General features: G+C 49.4%; 1 protein-coding gene across 5 annotated transcripts in view; it reads right to left on the reverse strand.

Annotated features, from left to right (window-relative positions):
- Positions 1-1,123: 1,123 nt before the first annotated feature.
- The window catches only part of RXRG (retinoid X receptor gamma), a 46,119-nt gene continuing 24,432 nt past the window's right edge, over positions 1,124-22,810 (reverse strand). For 4 of the 5 annotated variants that reach the window (XM_055334097.1, XM_055334100.1, XM_055334101.1 and 1 more), the window contains 8 exons: positions 19,702-19,846; positions 17,098-17,277; positions 10,748-10,908; positions 10,473-10,602; positions 9,299-9,431; positions 7,981-8,072; positions 6,377-6,482; positions 1,491-1,970 (listed from right to left, as the gene is read on the reverse strand). In XM_055334097.1, coding sequence (XP_055190072.1) covers positions 1,823-1,970; positions 6,377-6,482; positions 7,981-8,072; positions 9,299-9,431; positions 10,473-10,602; positions 10,748-10,908; positions 17,098-17,277; positions 19,702-19,846 — 1,095 coding nt within the window. In that variant the 3' untranslated portion in view covers positions 1,491-1,822. Of the gene's footprint in view, positions 1,247-1,490; positions 1,971-6,376; positions 6,483-7,980; positions 8,073-9,298; positions 9,432-10,472; positions 10,603-10,747; positions 10,909-17,097; positions 17,278-19,701; positions 19,847-22,810 lie in introns of those variants that run through there. The other variant, XM_055334098.1, reaches the window with a different exon arrangement.

Genomic DNA, 22,810 nt, shown 5'->3' on the forward strand with positions numbered 1-22,810 from the left:
GGGGGACTTGGGGGCCGGGGGCCTTATTCCCATTGTACTAAGGAAGACACCAACCAGAAGGAAGGTCTTAACCAAAACCAGGAACCAGAGCTTTGTGATTCCTTATGTAGGAGCAGGTGGGGCGATCCTGACCGGGCTGCGGAATAGGATGTGCGAGTGGTCCCCTCAAACATCCGAGACGGAGTTGGACCTACACTCTCACCCTTCAGAAGAAAGTCAGTTGAAAGCTTTGCCCACCTCCCCCACCAGGTAATGTGATAGAAGCTTCCACATGTTAGCTTCCATATAAAATCCTCGCGAGAATCCCAGGGCAAGTAGTATAATTGTCCCATTTCATAGCTGAGCAAGTTGAGGCTTGATGAGATTTAAGTCCATCACGAATTGGCACAGTCGGGCCCCAAACCACCACATCTCAAGCTCTCACACGGGGCTTTATGTGTCTTTTTATCTTTTTATCCTTATCAGGTGTGTATTATTTTTTTTTTTGAGGATTTTGTTTATTTATTTATTTGAGAGAAAGAGTGAGAAGCAAGAGAGATCACAGGCGGAGAGTGAGAAGCAGACTCACCGCTGAGGACAGAGCCCGATGCGGGGCTCGATCCTGGGACCCCAGGATCATGACCTGAGCCAAAGGCAGGTGCTTAACCGACGGAGCTGCCCAGGTGCCCCTATCAGATGTGTATAATCACGGACATTTACAAATAAAGGAAGAAAAGGAGCCACAGAGGTTGAGCAACCTGCCCCCTAACACAGGACTATCGGCCATGGGCAGTTGTTCATGTCGTACACGGACAACGCTAGGGGTCTCATGTAAATCATAGTACAGATTCGTGTATCCATTAAGTCCTAGTCCTGCAGAGGGCAGGACGGTGACTCGAAGAGGATGGGTCATGCATGTGCGTGTAACTGTCGCATCACACGTAGTCTCTGCCCCCAGGGCGCTCGCTGTCCAGCAGACAGTGGGGCTCGGGGACCACTGGAACCCACAGGCTAGATGCTGCGAGAGGTTTTCTCTTTCTCTTCCAGGAACAGGCTACGTAGGGTCAGATAATGATGGAAAACAAATCAGGTGCCCTCTGGTCTTTTTTGTTCACGTGGCTGGTGAACAACAGGACATTCCTTCCTTTTGTCACCACCTCCCATCCACTCCCAGGATCCAAGAATCTTCTTCCGCCCAGAGAGCATCTTCTCTTGGCCTGATGCTCAGTGGCTCCCCACCAGGACAAGGCTGTTAGTGCTCGTGATTCTTAGGAGGGAGAAAACAGAAACAAGAAACCAAGCTGACTCTGAAAGACAACGTTTCTTCCCAATCTCACCGCCGCCAGCGGCTGCCCCGGGGCAAAGCTGGCTGTGCCCAGTTTAGACTCGGGGTGCCCAACAGTGGGGTTGACTATTTCAGGGCCGCAGCCCCATTCCCCACCCGACAGCTTTCCTCCCCCGGCTGACAAAGCCTCCCCAAAGCACAATAACACACCCCGGGCTCCAAGCAGTGCCAACATCATATATATTATTTTATTATTCGCTCGTTTGCTTTCCATGGCAAGTGAAAAAATAATTTAAACCAATTATATGTACAGAGGCTTGGTTAGCGTTTCCAAGAACTTCCAGAAAGATCCCCAGCCCCTCAGATGGCCAAGAAGGGTTTTCTTTCACATCTATACAAAACTCCACCTATAAAAGTCGCGCATGTAGAAAGGTTTCTTTATTGTAAGCATCACGTGTGTGGAACAGGAAGGGGTCGGGGGAGGAACGTGTGCGGGGTGGGGGTCACACACACCTGCCCAGGGGTGGTCCCGGGTGGGGCGGCTGCAGCCGGGGGCGGTCAGGTGATCTGCAGCGGGGTCTCCAACATCTCCATGAGGAAGGTGTCGATGGGCGTGTCTCCGATGAGCTTGAAGAAGAAGAGGTGCTCCAGGCACTTGAGGCCGATGGAGCGCAGGGCCGGGAGGCGCAGCAGCAGCTTGGCGAACCTGCGGGAGGCCCGACGGGCGTTAGCGGCCACTGCCGCCCGGCACCTGCCTTGGGTCCCCGCCCTGCAAGGGGAGACTGAGGCAGCCCGGCGTGCTGGGGTCCCGGGAGGCCACGGCTCTTAGCTCCGGGGCAGGCCCTGGTTGTCCTCACCCCCGGGGCCACGGGCCGCCTGGGCGGCAGGGTCTCAGGCCACGCGTGTGTGCATTGTGTCCCCACACGTGTGCATGCGCTCCCACACATTCTCTCCTGTGCACGCCTGCCACACTTCACCACTGTCACATGCACACACAACCATACACACGTGGCCTGACACACATGTACACATATGCACACCCACACGTTCTCACATGGGTGTGTACACATGCACACGGCCCCACCACTGTGTCACATGCACACACACCCATATACACACCCATACACACGTGCCTGACACATATCACACATACGCACACCCACATGTTCTCACATGGGTGTGTACACATGCACACGCCCCCCACCACTGTCACATGCACACACACCCATATACACACGCCTGACACATCACACACATGCACACCCACACGTTCTCACATGGGTGTGTACATGTGTACACACACCCTACCACTGCCACACACGCACACACAGCCATATGCACACCCATACACACATGCCTGACATCACACATACACACACCCAAATGTTCTCACATGGGTGTTTACACATGCACATGTACCCCACCACTGTCACACATGCACATATTCAGACATGTGCACCCTTATACACATCCATACACACCTCCCTCACACGTGTCACACATGTTAATATACATACTCATATAGACGCTCACACGTACCTCAGGTGTGTGTGTACATGCACACACGTACCCTCACTGCTGCCACACATGGGTGCACACACGCTGACACTCTTGCACACCCTCACAAACATGAGCTTGTGCACATACACGTATACCTATATACACTCACACATCCTCCTACACTCTCGCACACCCTCACACAGGCACACATGTGCACGCCTGCACTCCTACACACTCTTGTATAATTAAGGACGCTGGCTGTCAGGTTCACCACAGGGAGAGAGAGGCCAGGGTGTGAAGAACTAGTCTCACATCTGCACACCCTTCCCAGGCCCCTCAATCTGCCGAGTTTTCCATCCTGCTTCAGGGGTCCTTCTTCACCTCTCAAAATCCTTTTCGTCAACAAAGCCCAGTTTGAATGTTATTAACAGTAACTGCAAATCAGTAGGTCAGAATTTCCAGTTAAAGGACAACGACCGAGACCATACTAGCCACTCCGGCCTATTAAGGAGCCTCTGGTGAGGCCGGGTCTTCACTGAGGGCCACAACCTTATTTCATGAGTGAGTTTCCAGTTGGAATTTTAATACTCCTTGAAATTCTGTATGTTTCTATAATTGTGCCACATGAAGTCTTAAGGACCTGGGGCAACATAAGAAAGACTCACAGCAGCACCCAAGAAGGTAGGCATTACTTCTTTCCATGGAAAAATCAAGGGTCTTCACCAAGGCCCACAGAGCCCCTCAGAAAGCACTGACTGTGAGGCCTCTGAGCGTGTCTGCGGGATGTCACCCAGCGGGAGAGGCAGTGAGATGTGAACGCTGAGCTCCTGGGCCTGACTGCATTTTAGGGAATTAGGTGAAGGGAACGGCTTCTCTGTAAAGTACAAAGCTGGGCTGAGCTGTAGCTCTGAACATTTTTGGCTCTAAAAATGCCAAAGTCTGGCAACACAGCGTGGACTCCACGAGGACACCACTGTCCTTGCTGACTGCCCTTGATTTAGGCACGGAGATGAGGACGGTGGAAGCAAACACGCCCGTGGAGAGCCACGGGCCTGGGGAGGGCGCCGCACCCATCCTCAGGCACGGGCGGCAGCCAGGGCCACGGAGCACCTGCCTGCAGCCAGGGTCACGGAGCACCTGCCCGCCCCAGAGACAATGTGCGTGCAGGCTCCGGTCTTCCTGGATTTTCATCTCTGCTTTCAGGCTGGAGAAAGTAGGACTGGGCCCCTGCAAAGTGTACTTCTGAAGAGTCTCCATGGAGTGGCAGCATGCTGCCATTCAGAGCACGGCCCTGACCCCGCGGGGCCAAGATCCATCCACCGGGTTCTGCCAAGTGGAGGCAGCCAGCAGTCGGCACACTCACCTACGTGGTTGGGCCAACTGATGTCCCTGATGCACCTGCTCAGCCTCAGGGTGGTCGCCCTCCGTCCAGGCTGTGCTGGATGAACCCAAGGGACATGCGGAGGGCCCAGCCTCGACACCCCCTCCCTGTGCTCCCTGATTCCGCCCCAGAGCAGCCAGCAGGTGGGTAGCCCAGGCCCCTGGCGGTCACGTTCCTAGGAAAGGGGGCACGTTCCAAAGTTCGGAAAGTAATACTTGCTGGAAACGATCTAAATGTTCCACAGGATCATGGCTAAATACATGAGGTTACATCCAGCCTGTGAAATATCACAAAATCATGGAAAATGAGAATTTCGTACTTTTCAGTATCTGAAAAGTGCCTAAAATGGCTAAGATGGGAAAATAACACGCCAAACTGTATGATTCCCTATCCGTAAATACGCATTTCTACGTACACGTGCATCGATACACAAGGATCCTGGGGGGAAAATATATATCCCCCAAATTTCTGATTAATTTATTACCTGCTTTATTTCTTAAATGCTTGCCTTATCTCCCACAGAGGCATACTCTGCTTTTATAAGGAAGAAAACTGGTTTAGGTTTTCTTCTAAGAGATTAAATAATAGGACCTAGAGCCAATTTCAAAGAAAAGGGTGAGTATGAGCCTTCTTATTCCTAAGGCCCTGCGCGCAATACGTGCCCAAGACACCACGCTTGATGCTGCCTCATGCTGGGAGACTCCATAGAAATCACCCAATCCAGGGCTTTCAGTCAGCTCCCGCCGGCCAGGGGTCCTATTGCAAGGATAGGGGTGACTGCCAGGGGTCCACCAAAATCCACTCTCCCCTTCTTCCTTGGCAGACAGCTGCCCCCATTCTCCAGAATCTTCTGTGGCTCGTGGGGCCACGTTGACTAAGGTTCGGCCAACGGCAGTGAGTGAGGGGACAGGGGATCCTTTCCAGGCCCAGGTCTGCCCCGGGAGCCTCACCTCTGTGCTTCTGTGCCTCTTTCCCCTCTCATCAAGATGCAAAACAAGATGTGGCTCTGGGACGCGGTGGGGCCCCCAGACAGAAGGGGTGGATCCCCGAGGCCTGACGCGGAAGCCAGCCAGCCCTCTCAACGGGCTGCCCACCCAGGCCTGACATGTAGGCAAGAAACACATTTCCGTCGTGATCAACTACTGACTCCGGGGAGGTCTGCTACCCCAGCTTGGGCTCCCGACCACTCAAGGCCTGCGTGTGCTTCGTACTGAAGGCCGGAAACCCACCCACTTGGCGTTAAATTAAAAACTCCAACAAATAACGGAGCTCAGCCTCTTCGGGCCAATTGATACATGCTGGCTTAGGATCCAGAAAAAAAAAAAAAAACGCTTAAAGGGAAATTAGACCTCACAGAGGAATGAAAGCCATCAGTGAGAATTCAGAGCATATAATATTAACCCTAAAAAACAAAACTAATGCCTTTAAGGCAGTTTTGTCAGTTTCATTTTCGGATTTCTAGGAGATTTGAGGATCACATTCTCTCTATTTAACTAGAGTCAGCAGAGGAGGAGTACTTTTGTTCAGCTGTGCTTTGGGGGAAGCATTTGAGACAAGTTTTTTGGTTGGCTTTTTCTCTTCTTTCTTTCTTTTTTTTTTTTTTTTAAGCGACCCAGGAATACTTAAACTGGTTGATGGCCTCGGAGACCTTCTGACGACTGTCCTCCTCTTTAGACAAGGAGCCCAGAGCCAGAGCCAGCACCTTGCCAGATGCCACACAGATGGCCCCAGGGGACAGCGGTCACGTCTCCTGGCCACCGCGGTCTGTGCCTCATAGTGCAGGGGCTTCGGTGGGGGCAGCACAGAAAGCCTGGCTGCCAGCCTGGGAAGCACAAGCTCTTTGAAACCAGCCAGACCTGAGCTCACATCTCAGCCCCGCTACACACCAGGTCCGAGACCTCGGGCAAGCGCCTTACCCTTTCCGAGCATCAGCACCTCGTTAGAAACTGGAGGTAACGAGACCCACGTTCATCCGTTCACTTGCTTGTCCGTTCAACGTCTCAAGCTGTGTGCTACGTGCCAGGCACCGCTCTAGGCTCTGACACCAGAGTGCGGAGCGGTGAGCAAGATAAGACCTTGGGTTTCAAGGAGCTAATGGGTTCACAGCTCTCAGCTTGTTATAAAGACTAAACAACCCATAAAACATCTAGACAGTGCCTGCTGCACACTGCCAGGTATTCAGGGTGAGCAGCAATCACTGCTGCCATTAGATTCTTCTAGTACTCCCTCACCTGCCAGGTTGTTCTGGATACTTCTGCTTGGTGTAGGCCTCAAGGGTGGCGTAAACCTTCTCTCGCAGGGTCTCCACCTCCGAGGGGTTGGACAGCCCCTTGGCATCTGGAAAAGACGACTGAGTTAGCCTCGGGTGGCACACGTCAGGTGGACACCCTTCCATAGGGGCTGTCCCCATCTACTCAGGCCTCACCCCAAGAGTTACGAGGGACACGCTGGATGGGGAACCACAGTGAAAGAAACAAAATGGGGGGTCCTTTGTGCCCCCCCGGCTCTCTGCTCTATGCCCAGTCTACCCAACAGACTCGGAACAAAGGCTTAAAACCCTGTTAATAGGAGCACCTGGGTGGCTTAGGAGTTGAGCATCTGCCTTCAGCTCAGAGCCTGATCCTGGGGTCCTGGGATCAAGTCCCATTACCTACAGGGAGCCCACTTCTCCCTTTGCCTGTGTCTCTGCCTCTGTGTGTGTGTGTGTCTCTCATGAATAAATAAAATCCTTTAAAAGTTTTTTTAAAAAACCCTGTTAATACCCAAACACACCCACTACTGACTCCAAGGAGGAGAGTTTTATTTTATCCGATTATTCCAGAAATATCACACTGACACATTTACTGAGTGCCTACTATGTGCTAAGCACGGACTGAACAATGAGATGGGGTTCAAAAACCAGATCCCCTCACGCGCTGCCTCAACTAACTAACCACCTGATTCATGAGATGAAACTGGGCATGAATTACCACGTAAGTCTGAACAGTCATCTTTCTCGACCCACAGCAGCATTTGATGAAGATGATCACTTCCTCTTTCTTGAAATGTGTTTCTTCCCTGGGCCTCGAGGACACCACTCTTCTGCTTCTCTCCCTGCCCCCTCGTTGCCCTGCCTCAGGCTCCTCTGCTGGCTCTTCCTTTTCTCCCCAACCTCTACATGAAGGTGCACCCAGTGCCTGGTCCTGAGCCCCCTTCTCTGCCCAAGCTTTACTGACTCCCCATGTGAGTTCACACCTGTCTCTGAGCCTCATGCACCAGGTAGAGGCTGACGGCTCTCACACACACATCTCTGGTCCTGACTTGCCCTCTGAACCCCAGACATATAAACAAGACCTTCCCGACAGGCTACTCTTGGATGTCTACGATCCATCTGAGATTTGAAGGCACAAGACAAAGTCCTGATTCCTACCCACCCACCCTTAGGACCCCCATCTCAGCAAATTAAACTCCATTTTCCCAATCACTTAAGAAAATGAAACAAAACCCCTGAGAATTACATTTAATACCTCTCTTTCACAATCTCTAATCTGACAGCAAACCCCATTGGCTTTGCTAAAAACTGTACGCAGAGCCTGACCATTTTTTTACCACCTCCTTCACCATGATCCTAGGCCACTATCCTCTCTCACCTCCCACTTGCCCCCAAATATGCACACTCCATTCAAGATGCTTTCAAGATGGCTCTAGGAATAGAAACCATGAAGAATCGACTCCCCACCCTCACCAAGGATGGGTTCCTCAGCCCTGCCTTGTCTGTCTCAGCTGAGCTAGAGGACCAGAGGATGTCAGAGCTTGGAGGCCGAGCCCAGAGGAGGGCAAACCACTGCATAGTCACCTGGGTTAAACAGCACAATGGCTCGCAGGCACCCCAGCTCCGACTTGTCCATCTGCATGTCTTTCATTTTGGAGACCAGCTCAGTCAGGACTCTGTTCACAGGAAACAATGAGAAGTGATGAGAAAACCACGAGTACCAGGCCAAGGGCTGATAAAATGAAAGCAACCCACCCCATTTTCCAGACCATGCATCAGGGACTAGGGGCAGAGAGATGAATAGGACGCAGTCCCTGATCTCAAGGAACTCACAGCTTAATTGAAGAAACAGACATGGAAACAGACAGGTGGCAACACAAAGCCAGTAACTGCCAGGAACAAAGTCCAAGGGAACACCCGGGAGGAAGCAGGGGGTGGGCTGGACGCTCTGGCAGGGAGGGCTGGAAAGGCAGCCTAGAGGATCTGGACATGCAAGAGGCAACACAGGGTGAGGGTGTGGCATGTCTGGAGGAAGACAGCAGACGACAGCATCCAGACATGAGGGAGAAATCCCCAGGGACCATGAAGAGGGTTGAATCAACCAAAGACTATGCTGGGCTCTGTGTGGAACGTGTTGTGGCAAAGGGCAGGAAAGAGTAGAGGCATCTCGGGGGGACGTGCACGTAGCCTGGAAGACCATTTTCCATGGATGTGGAAGGGAGCCACAGGGCCCTGGCACAGGACAGACAGGCTATTTTCAACCCTAGCCACCTCTTCACCAGTTCTCCATCCCTATGTCCCAAGCCACTCACCTCTACTCATTTCATTCATCTCTTTAAAGCATAGGCCTTCATTCTCCTTTCACATCACTTAAGGCAGAGAGGCCCAGATGTTGGCTCCTGCTGCTACCTGGCCCAGGGGCAGGGGGTGGGGAGGGCTGCTCCTGCAGCGCTTCCCCAGAGATCCTGCTACAGAGTCCAGCAAAAACCTCAGCTCATCGTTCCCGACTCCTAAAGTCAGATCCTGGCTGCTTGTCCTCATCCCAGCCCCTAAGCAGCTCCAGCTCCCCACCCCAAACCTCCCAGGTAACGTCAATGATCCAGTCTCTCCTTTGGAGACCCGCAGAGATAGCAGGTTCTCCCTCCTGCCCAGCAGCTATGCTGGCCCCTGACAGCCTCCATCTCATCATTTCAAACCTTCTCGTAATCCACCTGTCATTCTCCAGGTTTCTGTTCTCATGTGTTTCATGGTCTCTGCTTCTTGCCCTGTGCGGCTGTTGGGGTGGTCCATCCTGCATCCCCTCACCACCCCCAGATCCCCACACCCACATGAGCACATGTAGACACACACACACACACACACACACACACACACACGAGCACTGGAAGCAGAGGAGAACCACCTGTCAAAGATGGAGCCAACCCCAGCACTGTGGGCACTGCTCCGGTGAACGTGTAAACCCGTGGCCAGAAGTATGCCATCCTGGACAGAGACCGAGCGGTGGGAGAAGGAGGCAATTAGCAATTCATTCCACCCTGCAGGGATAAGAAGGAGGCCTTGAGGGACGGACAACCGACCACGTTCTTGCTTTATCGATGATCATCCGCATCATATATCCTGACCCCCCTCCCAGCCCCCATGTAACAAAAGCAGAACCAGAAATCCAGGGAGCTTGGAAAACCAGCTCCAGACAACACAGCCAATTAGTGAAGAATCGGGGTCCCTTGACTCAAAGCTCTGCATGTCCCCCACCGTCTCCCCAGTGCAGCTCAGAATGGCAGCTTGGGGATGAGGACTCTTGTTTCCCCCCAATCAACAAATATGGACTGAACATTTAATGGGTAATAGTCAATATGTTGGGTGCCATGGTGGACAAAGCAAGCATACCCTGTACCTCCGCCCCCAGGACATGACAACCCAGCTTTATTTCTTTGGTGTTGTCTCCCAGCACCAAGGACAGCACATGAGGGACTGCTCATCATCTAACAGGGATAAGACGAGGACCTGGCTCCCAATGCTCAGCCAATCTTCAAGGAAATTTCCCTGCTGGCCCGGTGACAAAGAGGATGTGCATGCAAACTGCACGGTGTACCAGAAACAGAAGCCCAGAGAGAAGACAGCACAGAGACTTTAATGTAGGCAGGGTCCCTGAATAAACAAACTTGAGGAAAAAAATCTTTGGCTTGTCTTATCTCACCCATGAAATGGGAATACCTCTATTTTCCAACAGTATAATAATAACGAGGCACTGCCTCGGACTGTCCTCAATGAAACTGTCTCTGAAAATTAAACGCAAATTATAAAACCATGGTAAAATTTGCACAGGAAGCGAGTCTCATCCTCCATTAACAACATTTCATTTGGGAATCAAAGTTTTGGAGGAGGGCCACCCAAGTTTAAGAGCCCATAATTCATCTGAAAAGAATAACTCTGGATGGGGTTATCCGTCAACACGGCACACAGCTTAGGTGGGTTAGAGCTTCTTCAGGTGACTTGTTTTAGGATCCCAAGGGTAGTTCCAAAATGGCAGCCCAAGTGTTTGTCCTAAGAAAAAAACAAACCCCGATGTCCTTTACCTGCCCGGAGCAGGATGACCTGGTCCTCCAAGGTGAGGTCAGAGAAGTGGGGAATGCGCTTGGCCCATTCAACAAGAGTGAAGAGCTGCTTATCAGCAGCATGGCATATGTTGGTGACAGGGTCATTTGTCTAAAAAAAAAAAAAAAAGAAAAAAAGAAAAAAACCAAAGTACCATGAGGGGTGGATTCCAGGATTCTGGGACTTGAATACACCCCTTTCCTGTCTCCAGTGCCCCCAAGATGTGGGAGGTGGATGGACACCTAAGACCACATACCGAGTTCTCCAAGTTCATATCACCATAGGATTCTGTCTTTGGCTCAACAGCAAGCTCCGCTTCTAGAATCCTCTCCACAGGCATATCTTCATGGCCGCTGTTGGCACAGTCTGCCTCACTCTCGGCCCGCTCCCGGCTCCTCTGCCTTTCTTCTTGCACAGCTGGCCCATGGGGAAAAAACACACAGACGTTACCACATGCCCAGGACAACGGCGGGAAAGCGAGTTACCTACTGGGGCTTCCGTGGCCTCATCTGCAAAATAGGCATCCTTGTGGTCCCGGGTCAAGAGATGTTGTGATGGTGACAGATGACACGGAGCAAGCAAGGTGATTTGCTTATGCGTGTGCACGACTGTGGGTTCTATAGCCCGTATCCTTTCTAGTTCATGATGGTGACCGGTCTAAGAAGTTTGCATTTCTGATTTTAATAACCTCTGATGCTCCCCTCTCTCTGGATGAGCCACTTCCTCCCCAGTCCCCTGAGGACAGTCTCCTGCATTTTACCCCCAGCTGCTCCCTCTAATAAACTGTGGGCAAGGAATGGTTAAGTAGCGAGCGCATTGCTTCAAAAACTCTGTCAGATCCTATGCATCACGCTTGGCATTCACGTCCCATTAGGTCTGCCCCTAATGCACCAGCCCGAACACAGCATCACCTGATCCGACTTGTCAGGGAAGATATTCAGGGAGCCAGGAGGGTATTTAGTAAGTGAAGAGGTGGAAATGGAATGTCACCTAGATGACATTTCAGAACCAGCAGCTGATTTGGGGGGTGGGGAAGGGTACACGGGCAAAGGTGTGGGCTAGAATGATCTCTGCCTCCCCATACTCAGGGTGTTTCACCAAAGTTCACTGTAACCCTCAGAACCCTAAGGGGCTGCACACGAGCATATCAGGCAGATCCTCTTCCCAATTCTGTCCTCTTCGTTGACACACATTCTCTGTTGGGTCAGTCTCCATAATCCACAAAGCTGTGGTTTCCATCTTTCTATTCCCAGCATGAAGGAGCAAAATTCAATGTTGGTATACTTTTTTTGTTTTAAATCCCAAGATTCAAGAAAATTATCTCTCCTAAGCAGGTGGCTAATCTGGAACTCAGTGACAGCTCCTCGGCCAACAACCTCGACCTCTCAGCTTCTCTCCTTTCCTCCCCTGGGGCCTATCCCCAAAGTCACCTCCTACTCTCTGAGGGCATCACGAGGCACCAAGGCTGCAGAATGAGCTGGAACCAGACGCTGGGCATCCAGTTTGTCATGCAAGTGACGTCAGTGACCTGTCAGGGTAGGTCAGAGGAGGGTATGACAGCAAAAACACAACGTGTACCCCAGCATACCCCAAAGTCTCCAGTAGAGATGCACCAAGAAGCCTTGAGATGCAAATGATATTCAGTGATCAGGATGAAGGGAGGGAGGGAGCGAGCAAGGGTAGGAAGGAAAGAGGGAGACATGGAAAAAGAGAATAAAGCAGGGCAGTGACAGAAGGAAGACAGAAGGGAAAGAGCATGAAATTAGGAAAGAGGACAGCAAAAGTCATGTACTTGGGACTCCAAGAAGTCTTTTTCAGAATGGGCTGTACCAGGTCCTAGCCAAAGAACATGGGACGTAGGACTCAGCCCACCCAGCCTCCATCTCCCTACTGTATACTGGGGAGCATCATACTCGAGTGAGGTTGTTTTGGGAACATTAAATGAAATAATTATAACAAAGCTCCCCAAAAGGTAGCAAGTTCCCCTTCTCTTTGGCCCTGTTTGTGCTCTTGGCCTTCTCTCAAGTCCTCTCCCCAGCTCCCCTGGGACCTTTTCCTCCCTTGTCCTTCCTCTGTCCACTCTGTTGGCCTTCATTGACTGAAAGCATTACAGACACCGCCATGGGTATTTTCATCAGCAGCCGGCGTGACTGGTTAAAGTTGAGTGCTCCTTGTATTAACTGTTTTAAGGTAGGTGAAGAGGCTTCTGTTTTGTCTTGATTTTAAAAGATGGGGAAAAGCAAATGAAGTTAAGTCTCCTCTGTGGTGCTCAGTTGATTTCTTCTGCCGATTTGTGCCATGGAAGGAGGATAACCTTCAAGCTTCAAAGAAAATAACCTTGGCTTCTGGGAATTAGATTCTAATTCCAATCTTGCCGTTAATCGAGTGATCCTTTGCTATTCCCCTCTCCATGTCATAATCATAAATCTTAGTGTCATAGAACAGGAGTCATATATATATCTGTTGCTGGGGGAAATCTTCCTTTTTTATTTTTCTAGGTAAAACTTTTATTTATTTTTTTCACCATATTTTTAAACTTTATTTTTTTAATAATAAATTTATTTTTTATTGGTGTTCAATTTGCCAACATACAGAATAACACCCAGTGCTCATCCCGTCAAGTGCCTGGGGTAAATCTTCCATGTGGCAGACATTCTAAATTACCACTACTACATACATTCAGGATATACCCAGGGGATGCCGGGTGATCTAAAATAACACCAAACTCCTGCCTTCCAACAGAATTTTATCCATTAGTCCAACATACATTTATCGTATGTGCACTATAATAGCCACAATTTTTTGGAGGTTTTTTTTTCCCTCTGGGTCAGGAATTATGCTCAACACTTTATATAGATTATGTTTCATCGAATCCCCACAATAACCTTATCTCTCAAGTACTATGAACCACAGAGTAGGTATGTAACCTACCAGAGGTCACAGAGCTAAGAAAACATGGAGCCAACATGTAGACCTGGGCTGACAGCCTTCTAAGCCCACCTCTCAGCCCTCTGTACTGTCTCCCAGGCTCTGGGCTGGTTGTACCGATCAAGACCACATGGGGCTCAAGAGGGATATCATATGTTATCCAGGGACTGCCTTAAAAATAGTCCATTATCTAACCCTCCAAACTCTCGTATATGATAAGAAATCATGGCAATATATTTCCCCAAGACCCCTGAGGGTTATTTGGTAGCCTGGAAGTCAGAGAGTCACGGTCCTATATCAGCTCTGCCATTAGCTCACTAGGTAAGCTTAGGCAGGTCCTTGTTTCTTCTTTTAGGAAATGATTGTGTTGAATCAGAGAAGAGCAAATGTCCATTCCAGCTTCACCATTATGTGTCCTGAAAAGGCAATGGGTCCTGGCCACTGGCTCATGGTAGATACATTTCTGAGCCCATCCCCACGACATCCTTTCCTCTCTGTTCAACTCTGCAGACAGAAGTGTCAATTCAATAGTTTCTCTCAGTTAACTGTGCCAGAATTTTGTTATTCTTGTCCTCAAGGCAGTGTCCACTCTGAGCCCCTAATTCTGTAAATCGTGGGCAGTAATGATCGTGGTGAAGGAAAGGCTGCTGAGCAGCTTTGTGAAAGGGGCCCTTCCTATAGTGAGACCAGGAACAGATTCGCTCCTTTGCCTTCTCTTCGTCGGGGTAAATAGCACCAATTCCTTTGGAAATTTTTCCAAAAATTAAGGAAAATTTTTAAAAGGGCCTCTTTCCCCTCTTAATTTTTACTATGCAGCCTTTCATCACCCCCATTTCTCCACATCCTTTTCAAAGAGGCAGAAGCCCAATCTAGGCCCTGCATCAGACAATCATAACAATGCTGGGTTTAAAGGAAGGTCTGCCCTGGCCCTTAGAATTCACATGTCCCTGTCTGACTTTTTCTTTCATGGAAAGAAAGAAAAAAGTCTTTCATGGACTTTTTCTTTCAAGTGTGGAAGAGCCACACTTCCCACCCTTTGACTGTGCACCAACCACTCTGACTGTAATGGAGCTGAGGGCTGTTGGGTGGAGAGGCAGAGTGTGAGCAGTAGACGAGGTCACTTCCCTGATGGAAACCTCTCCTTGCCTTCAATACAATCTAATCTGTATAAGGAAGACAGTTACTGTTCCAAGTCATCCTGAAACTTATCTCATCTGTCCTGAGAGGCAAAAATGACACCCACACTCAGATTTTGGGGCACCTGGCTGGTTCAGTCGGTTAAGCATCTCCCTTCGGCTCAGGTCATGATCCCGGGGTCCTGGGATGGAGCCCCACATTGGGCTCCTTGCTCAGTGGGAAGTCTGCTTCTCCCTCCCCCTCTGCCTTCTCCCCCTCCGCTCATGCTTTGTCTCTGTGTGCCTCTCCCTCAATAAATAAATAAAATCTTTTTAGAAAGTGACCCCCTATAGCAATCATGCTCTTGCTGATGGGAGACATTCTTTGGGGTCATTAATTTTATGTTTGACCATCATGGTGGCAGAAGCTATAAGGAATACCAGTTCTATCTTGGTGAATAGAAGATAGTCTCCACCAGCCGGTTTTTCACATCACATTTCAGATCAATAAGATCATTGACTCCTTGACACCAAGAATGACATGAGCATGAAGCAGGCACTTGGTTAATACTTGGTGACTGAGTGAATTAGTCCTTTTAGGAGCTCCCGCATGAGTAAAACTTTTGATTCCAATAATCGGTTTAAAGCACTCACCCATTCACTCAGCAATTACATATCATGCCTACTGTATGCTAGTCACAGGCAATACAGCAGTAGGGGGGAAAAGCAGAAAAGATCCTTGCCTTAGTGGAGACAGGTAGTAAACCAAGTATGTTAGAGAGTGATACACGCTCTGGGAAAGACACCAGGCAGTGTCCAGGGTGGCAGATGAATTCTAGATGGTGTAGACAAGCCTTTACCTAGAGGTTGACCATTGAATAAACGTCTGAAGGAAGAGAAGAAGGGAGCCATGCAGGCACCTGGCAAGAGGGCATTCCAGGCAGAGAGACAGTAAGTGCAAAGCTCCTGGGGAGGGAGCACCCCTGGTGGCCCAGCAGAGACCAGCAAGGCTGGACCAGAGTGACATGGGATAGTCAGGCTGTGCACAACCATGAAGTCATAACCAGGGTTTTGCCTTTTTTCTGGGTAAGAAAGGAAAGCACTGGAGCATTCTGATGCAGGTAGGGCTTGACCTGACCCACTTGTTCAAAGCCTCTCTGGTTGCTCTGGAGAGTGTAGGGAGGGTTTTAGGAGCCTATGTGAATCAATACAGAAGGTAACAGTGGCTTATGCTGGGAGCATGAAAGTCAGGAGACATGGAAAGATTCTGGACATATTTTGAGGGAGAGACAGGATTTCCTCACCCATTGAATATAGCAGAGGAAAGAAAGAGGAGCCCAAGGGCAACTGAAAAAAATTGCTCTTTCCTAAAATGGGGAAGGCTGTGTGACAAACAGGTTGGGAGGGCAGATGATCGGGAGTCCAGGCTTGGGTCTGCCACCTGAGATTCCTGTCAGGTAACGGGGGGGGGGGCATCCTCATCCCAGAGCACCCCTGCACCCCGGCAGGAGGGGAGGCTCCAAATAGGCTCTGATCTGGGAAGAAGACCTACTCTGGGCTCATCAGCTCCCTGTGGGACCTGGGAGAACCTCACCGGTTCCTCCAGTTTCCTCCACTGTACAACAGTGAGCACTATTACATTATTCTGAAGGGCCACCTCCATCTATCTCAGCCATGCTAAGAATGTTCTTATTATTTTTTCCTTCCTGGGAGCATTCTCTCCTAGGAGGGGCTCCAAGAACCTTTTCTGCATTGATCCTTTCAGTCAGCCTCCCCTCTCCTCAGAGAAAAGAAGTTCTTGGAGAAGAAAGAGTTACCTGGGACCAACTAAATGCCCTGCTCCTATTTTCTGGAGAGAAGTGTCACTTGCTCACTCCGAAGTCTAGTACGATGCACCATTTACACTATGCCTTTGCGTGAGTTCACAAGCTAATTAACCGCCCAGTTCGACTTATTTGTGTTATTTAATGGAAATGCTTTTCGATTCTCTAAACGAACAGAATGCACTTTCAGATTTTTTTTTCCTGCTCTACAACCCAGCTAAGCCACACTGTAGATGGAAAGACATATCTTTAAAATATACGATGATGGTCTCTCCAAATGAGAAGGCTAAGTCTGATTACTGGGAAAGCCGATAATCCCCCCCAAAGACCACAGATACACCAACATCAGGAGATCCATAGCAGCCCCAGGTTATAAAAGCCCAGAGAGATGACTCAAACCAGCAGGCTCCCCCAGTAAGGATGAGAGGCGAGACGTCAGCTCTGCCCAGAAAGCCAATCGAATGATCCATTTATGGGGTGGCCCACCAGGATCCTGAAACCGGCTCTGACACTTGTTGCCTGGCTATTGGGAGAGCCAGGGAGAGGGTCCAGCGTGCTGACCATCACCTGAGCTCCAGGAGAGGACAGGTGAGCACAGAGGAGGGAAGTGCACCTGTTCTCTGCTCCGGGGTACCCCCCGCTTAGGGCAGGGGCACTCAACCGCACTCCTCGAGAGGTCACGAGGATTTCTACCGTGATTTACAGGCAAACCAGTCTCCCCCAAGGGGCCGAGGCCTCACCTTCCCTCTTCATGCCCATCACCAGGCACTTCTGGTAGCGGCAGTACTGGCAGCGGTTCCTCTGGCGCTTGTCAATGAGGCAGTCTTTATTATCGCGACACGTGTACATGAGGTCTTTCCTTATGGTTCTCTTGAAGAATCCTTTGCAGCCTTCACAACTGTACACACCGTAGTGCTTTCCTGCTCACAAGAAGAAAGAAAAAATGAACACTGCAGAGACTGTCTTCAAGTTTATTCGTATCTTTCATTCACAAGAGCCCCTTGGCTCCCCACCCCCCAAGGACACTGGCACAGCACCCAGGCACCAGGACGGGCAGCTAAGAGAAACCAGGCTTGGTCACGGGAACCAAACTAAGGCAGAGGAAATATGCCCTTCCTCGTGTCTTCCCTCCAGAAGGCATTCTCTGGAATCACCAGTTCCAGAGCGCATTATTAGAAAAGTCTTGACCCAAGATTTTGTTTACATTTATTTTATTAAGGCAACTCCTGTGTTTAGTTAAGCAAAAGGGTCTGTCTCCATTCAAGACATTAGTGTACATAATAAATAAAAATATTTATGCTTGTTATGTATGATCTAGCAGGAAAAAAAAAACCTCAGCTTCCCTAATATTTCCCCATAACTGAGGCCCAAGGACATGGGAGCCCCACGGAAAAGCATTCTCCTTCACCATAGACTATGAACAGGAGCCTAAGTTATGGATTTTCTAGATGCTCTTGCCTGCTGGAAAAATAAGTTGGTATACAGTCTTTATAGCCTAATAGGATTTGCAGTCTTACGACATACAGATCTGATGAGGGGTGGTTTTGCCTTATCCAGAATAATCTGTTAGATGTTTCATTGCCTCTATTATGTGTTCCACACATTGTCAATGACCCCAGCCAAGGATGGCTCATTTGAGTCAGGAGAGCCACCACACTCACCCGACACTCCTTCTAGGCGGGACCTCTCAAGTCTACACCCCAGGCAACTGTGCCTAATTGATCTGAACGTAGGACTTGAAAAATAGAAGGACGCGGATCATTTGAAATGTATTTACCTCTGATTCTTCGGTGTAACACGTGATGTCGTTTAGTTGTAGACCCGACATTACTTTCTACTTCAGTTATACTCAGGCTGATAGAAAAGTGAATTTGAAGAAGTCCTCGAGAACTAGCCAATGTACAAATTTGCATCCCTGGAGCTGACATGTCAGAGGAAGCTGCCCTAAGATAGAATGAGCCCTCGAGATAGCCTGCCTCATGAAGCCAGTCTGTGCCTACTGAGTCGACCACACTAATCCACTGAACGCCCAGCAAGAATAAATACGGGATCTTATCCTATAAGAGAAAATCCCAACACTCTCAGCTCTGAAGTACCTGTCTTTGAGAAACGTGGTGCCTCCATGACATTCCCATGACTCTCCCATATTTGAGTGAATCTCTCAGACTTTCGAATAAGTCATAGCAAAGGAAACTCTGCCGGGGTGTGACTGGTCTTCTGTTGCTATGGCAATGGCCAAGTCTGCATGATTTGGCAACCACTTTTTGAAAGCAAGCAAGCATCATCAGCCACATAGCGAAGTAAGTTCCAGGCTCCAGGAACTCTCGACGGAGTGAATTTTGCAGGGCCTTTGGTGACAACAGGAAGATGAGGAATCTTCGGTCTGTCACCATGGACAGTCACAGAAAAGAACCTTCCTCATCTTCTCATTCATCAAAACAGAGATTCACATGCCCTCAAAAGTGGTGGGATTGGGGGGTGCCTGGGTGGCTCAGTGGTTGAGCATCTGCCTTTGGCTCAGGGCATGATCCTGGGGTCCCGGGATCGAGTCTCACGTCGGGCTCCCTGCAGGGATCCTGCTTCTCCCTCTGCCTGTGTCTCTGCCTCTCTCTCTCTCTCTCTCTCTCTCTCTCTGGATAAATAAATATAATCTCTTTTTTTTTTAAGTGGTGGGTTTGAGAGTGAGGGAGAGGAAGGAGAAGAAATCAAGAAAAAAATCATTTGGGCAAAAATGGAAGAGGATCAGAGAACATGAAATCTGTGAAAACACATTTATTTCTACCCATAAAAACATGTTAAAAAACCTAGAATGCTGTAGAAAAAAAATATGCTAAAATACTAAAGGGTTTATCTTTGTTTGGGGCATTATATACAATGTTTTAAGTTTTCTTTTGTGCTTTTCTAGTTCTTTCTACACTGGGACGTATCCTACACAGGAACATCATTTTTAGAATTACAAAAATAAATAATTTTTAGAAGATTTTAAAGAGATCCTGTCTAATTACAAGAGCGTCCTCATCACACACACACACACACACACACACACACACACACACATACACAGTATGCAATGCAGTAACTCCAGAGAGGTGTTTCTGAAATATTTCTGATAAATCCAATCCTTAAAAATGAAATCATACTTTAAATTCATCTAGATTGCAGCCTATGAACCCAGTGACAGCAATTTACTGCCTGGGTGCCACGCTGGACCATCCTAAAAGGCCCTTTTCCTTCCATGGGGTACAAGGTAGTCGGGTGGGCAATCAAACAGGCAGCAATCAAACACCATCTCTGGGCTCACCCTGCTGCACGGGACACCTAATGGCATCTGCTTCCACACGTACCTGAGGACCTATCCCCACAGATGGCACAGATGTGTTTAACCAGAGAGCCAGGGCTGGCTGATGGGTAGTTCATGTTTCCAATCCCAGGAAGCCCTGGCAAGGGCTTGATGTCCTCTGAAATGCTGACACTGTTGACCACATTTAGCTGCAGGAGAAAAAAAAATCCAATAAAACATGGAGCCAGGGGAGACCCGACGCCCAAGATAGAAGACGACAAGGGTATCCTCACAAGAAAAAAAAAAAAGTTCTATTTCAAGAAGTAGTTTCTAAGTACAGAGTATCCAAAACCGCCTGTGGGGGAATAGGAATGTAAGGGAGGAAAAAAACAAGTGGCGCAAGGGGACTAAATCATTTCTGGACACCAAACCCTAAATTGAATATCACCAGCCATCATCAGAGTGCTCTGCTTGTACTCATTTTACTCATGTGTGTCATTGGTGCTAGAAATCCACCCTTGGCATGCTCAAGACACACCTAGGATGGGTCAGTTGTGTGTTTTTAGATTTTGTAGTAAGTACCGTCTATTCCACCGTGCTCCAAAAGGAGCTAGGGCTCTCAGGCAAAAGACTGACTTCAAGAGAGCCATGCAAAAAAGAATGCAAATCCATCTGTTTAGTCCATCAACAGACACTCACTGAGTGCTCACCCTGAAGGCGCTGTGCCAGGCTCTGGGGGTCAGAGGTGAGGTGTAAAAATGCACACTTTTATGAGTTCACAGTAAAGTGGAAGGGAAGACATGTGTAGGCGTCATCTCAACGAGCCTGCACAAGGTGCTAAACCAGGGATGCCTGGGTGGCTCAGTGGTTGAGCACCTGTGTTCAGCTCAGGTCATGATCCTGGGGTCCCAGGATCATGTTCTGCATTGGGGTCCCCGCAGGGAGCCTGCTTCTCCCTCTGCTTTTGTCTCTGCCTTTCTGTGTCTCTCTAATGAATAAACAAAATCCTAAAAAAAAAAAAAAAAAAAAAAGAGTGCTAAACCAAATGTCCAAATCATTGCAGAAGCACCAAAGTGTTGGGTAGAAAGTCCCAGGTCATGGTTTTGAACTCGGCTGTAAGGAACAGACCATCCTCCTGTGAAACTGGGAGATCCGCACAGCCAGGGACTGTCTGCCCTTCTTCCCCGTGTCCCACATGGTCCCAGCACGTGTGGCTGGAGAAATGGATGTGTGTCGCCGTCCTCCGCCCTGCCACAAGGTCACATCGGCTCCTCAGCACCACCGCCTCCAGTCTCCCAGTGCTCGGGGACGTTACCCAGAAGCCACTGCTGAGTGGCCTATATTCATCGAAGACACTGTCAATGCCTAAGATGGAGTCGTCCCATTAGCAGGCACGGTGAGCGCCCACGGGCACAGACCAGCATGCTAGGCAGGCACTGTGAGGAAGATGGAAAACCCAGAAGCTCTCTCCTTCCTCCAGAACGCACACGCTCGCTGAAGAGCTGGGACACGCACCGGAATTAAGAACACTTACGAGTAATCGCAAAGGTGGTGAGGAGCACCTGAGCCCGTGTTTAAGCGTCCAGCAGGGGCCCCCCAGCAAATATCTGGGAGCTTAAGAGGGGTCCCACTGACTTCTGTGTGGTCTATGCGGATTTTGCATCATACAGTCTCCCCCGGGCGACCGCAAGTCTCACACTAAGCCAAAGAAAGGTAGGATTTCTCTATTCAAGGCCTTTGGGACAGAGGGGATGATCAATAAAACATAACCCACAACACAGCCTGAGTTAGGTTCCTTCTAAATTTACCAGCTTTCCAATCCACTAAGCAAATATGTATTGAGCACAGGAGGTGGGCAAGAGGCTCGGGTCAAGTGCAGGAAGGGATGCAGAAAGACAAGACCGCCTGCAGCTCCGGGCTTTGAAGTCAGGGCCACCAAGAATTTTTAAACATTGATTTGTAGCATGAAAACACACATGAGATGGGGAGAATTCTCTCTCTCTCTCTCTCTCTCTCTCTCTCTCTCCCCTCCCCCTCCCTCTTCTTATACAAGGCTAAGACAAGACATCTAGAACTTGCCCCCAGTGTTTTGCTTCATTTTAGTGTCGTACCATGGTTCTCAGCTCCAGATGTCTACCTGGGAGCTTCGGGAAAACATCGATGCCACCGCTCCACACTCAGGAATTTTGAGGGTCTGAGGGCCATCGGTACTGCTATTTCTCTAGTGTTACCAGGCAATGCTAATGTGCAGCGAAGGGCTAAGATTCGCCAGTTTGGCAGGAAAAACAGCGCTTTGGAGTCCCACGGAGCTGGGATTGACTCCCAGTCTGCCCTGATGGGCTACATGGCTTCAGAGAAGTTACTTAGCTTCCTCCACCCTGTTTCCTTATCTGTAAAATGTGCCTAGTAAGGCCTAGGTTACAGAGTCACTGGCGGGATTAGATCATGTAACGCTGAAAAATCCCTATCGCGGTGCCCAATACATAGTAGGGACTCTATGGCTGCTGGCTCTTATCATTCCAATCTGGTTAATCAAGACAAGAATTTTTTGAGTCTTTCTTATAAGCCCACGTTCTACTCCGTGCTAGAAAATCTTTTTTTTCTTTAAAATTTTTGATTTTTTTATTCATGAGAGACACAGAGAGAGAGGCAGAGACACAGGCAGAGGGAGAAGCAGGCTCCCTGTGGGGAGCCCGATGTGGACTTGATCTTGGGATCCCAGGATCATGGCCTGAGCCTAAGGCAGATGCTCGACCGCTGAGCCACCCGGGGGTCCCTGTGCCAGGAATTCTGCAGGAAATGAGCCCACATTCACCAAAGGCGTTAAATGACTCCATTTCTTGGTGGGGTGGGGGTCGGAAAACTAATGCTGTCATACTACTAGGTTATCATTACTTCAGATGTGGGACATATGTAGATTTGTACTGGTTTTTTAAGAAATAGGTTGAGGGTGTTTCTGTTGGTGTAACTTCCAGGTGGCAACTCTTTTCAAGTACTTCAGTGGAAGAGATGTCACCACTTAAATCCACCCTTGAGACGGAAGCATTGCAGGTCTGGTGACCCCAGAGAAAGAACGCTCTGGCTGCCCGAGGCTCTGTCCCAAATCCTCAGATGGACAAGAAAGGGTATGGGAATGAGGAAGAGGCCACCACCCCCTGAGCCTCAAGAGCCCC

Source organism: Nyctereutes procyonoides, unplaced genomic scaffold, assembly GCF_905146905.1.
Source record: "Nyctereutes procyonoides isolate TBG_1078 unplaced genomic scaffold, NYPRO_anot_genome, whole genome shotgun sequence".
NCBI lineage: Eukaryota > Metazoa > Chordata > Mammalia > Carnivora > Canidae > Nyctereutes > Nyctereutes procyonoides.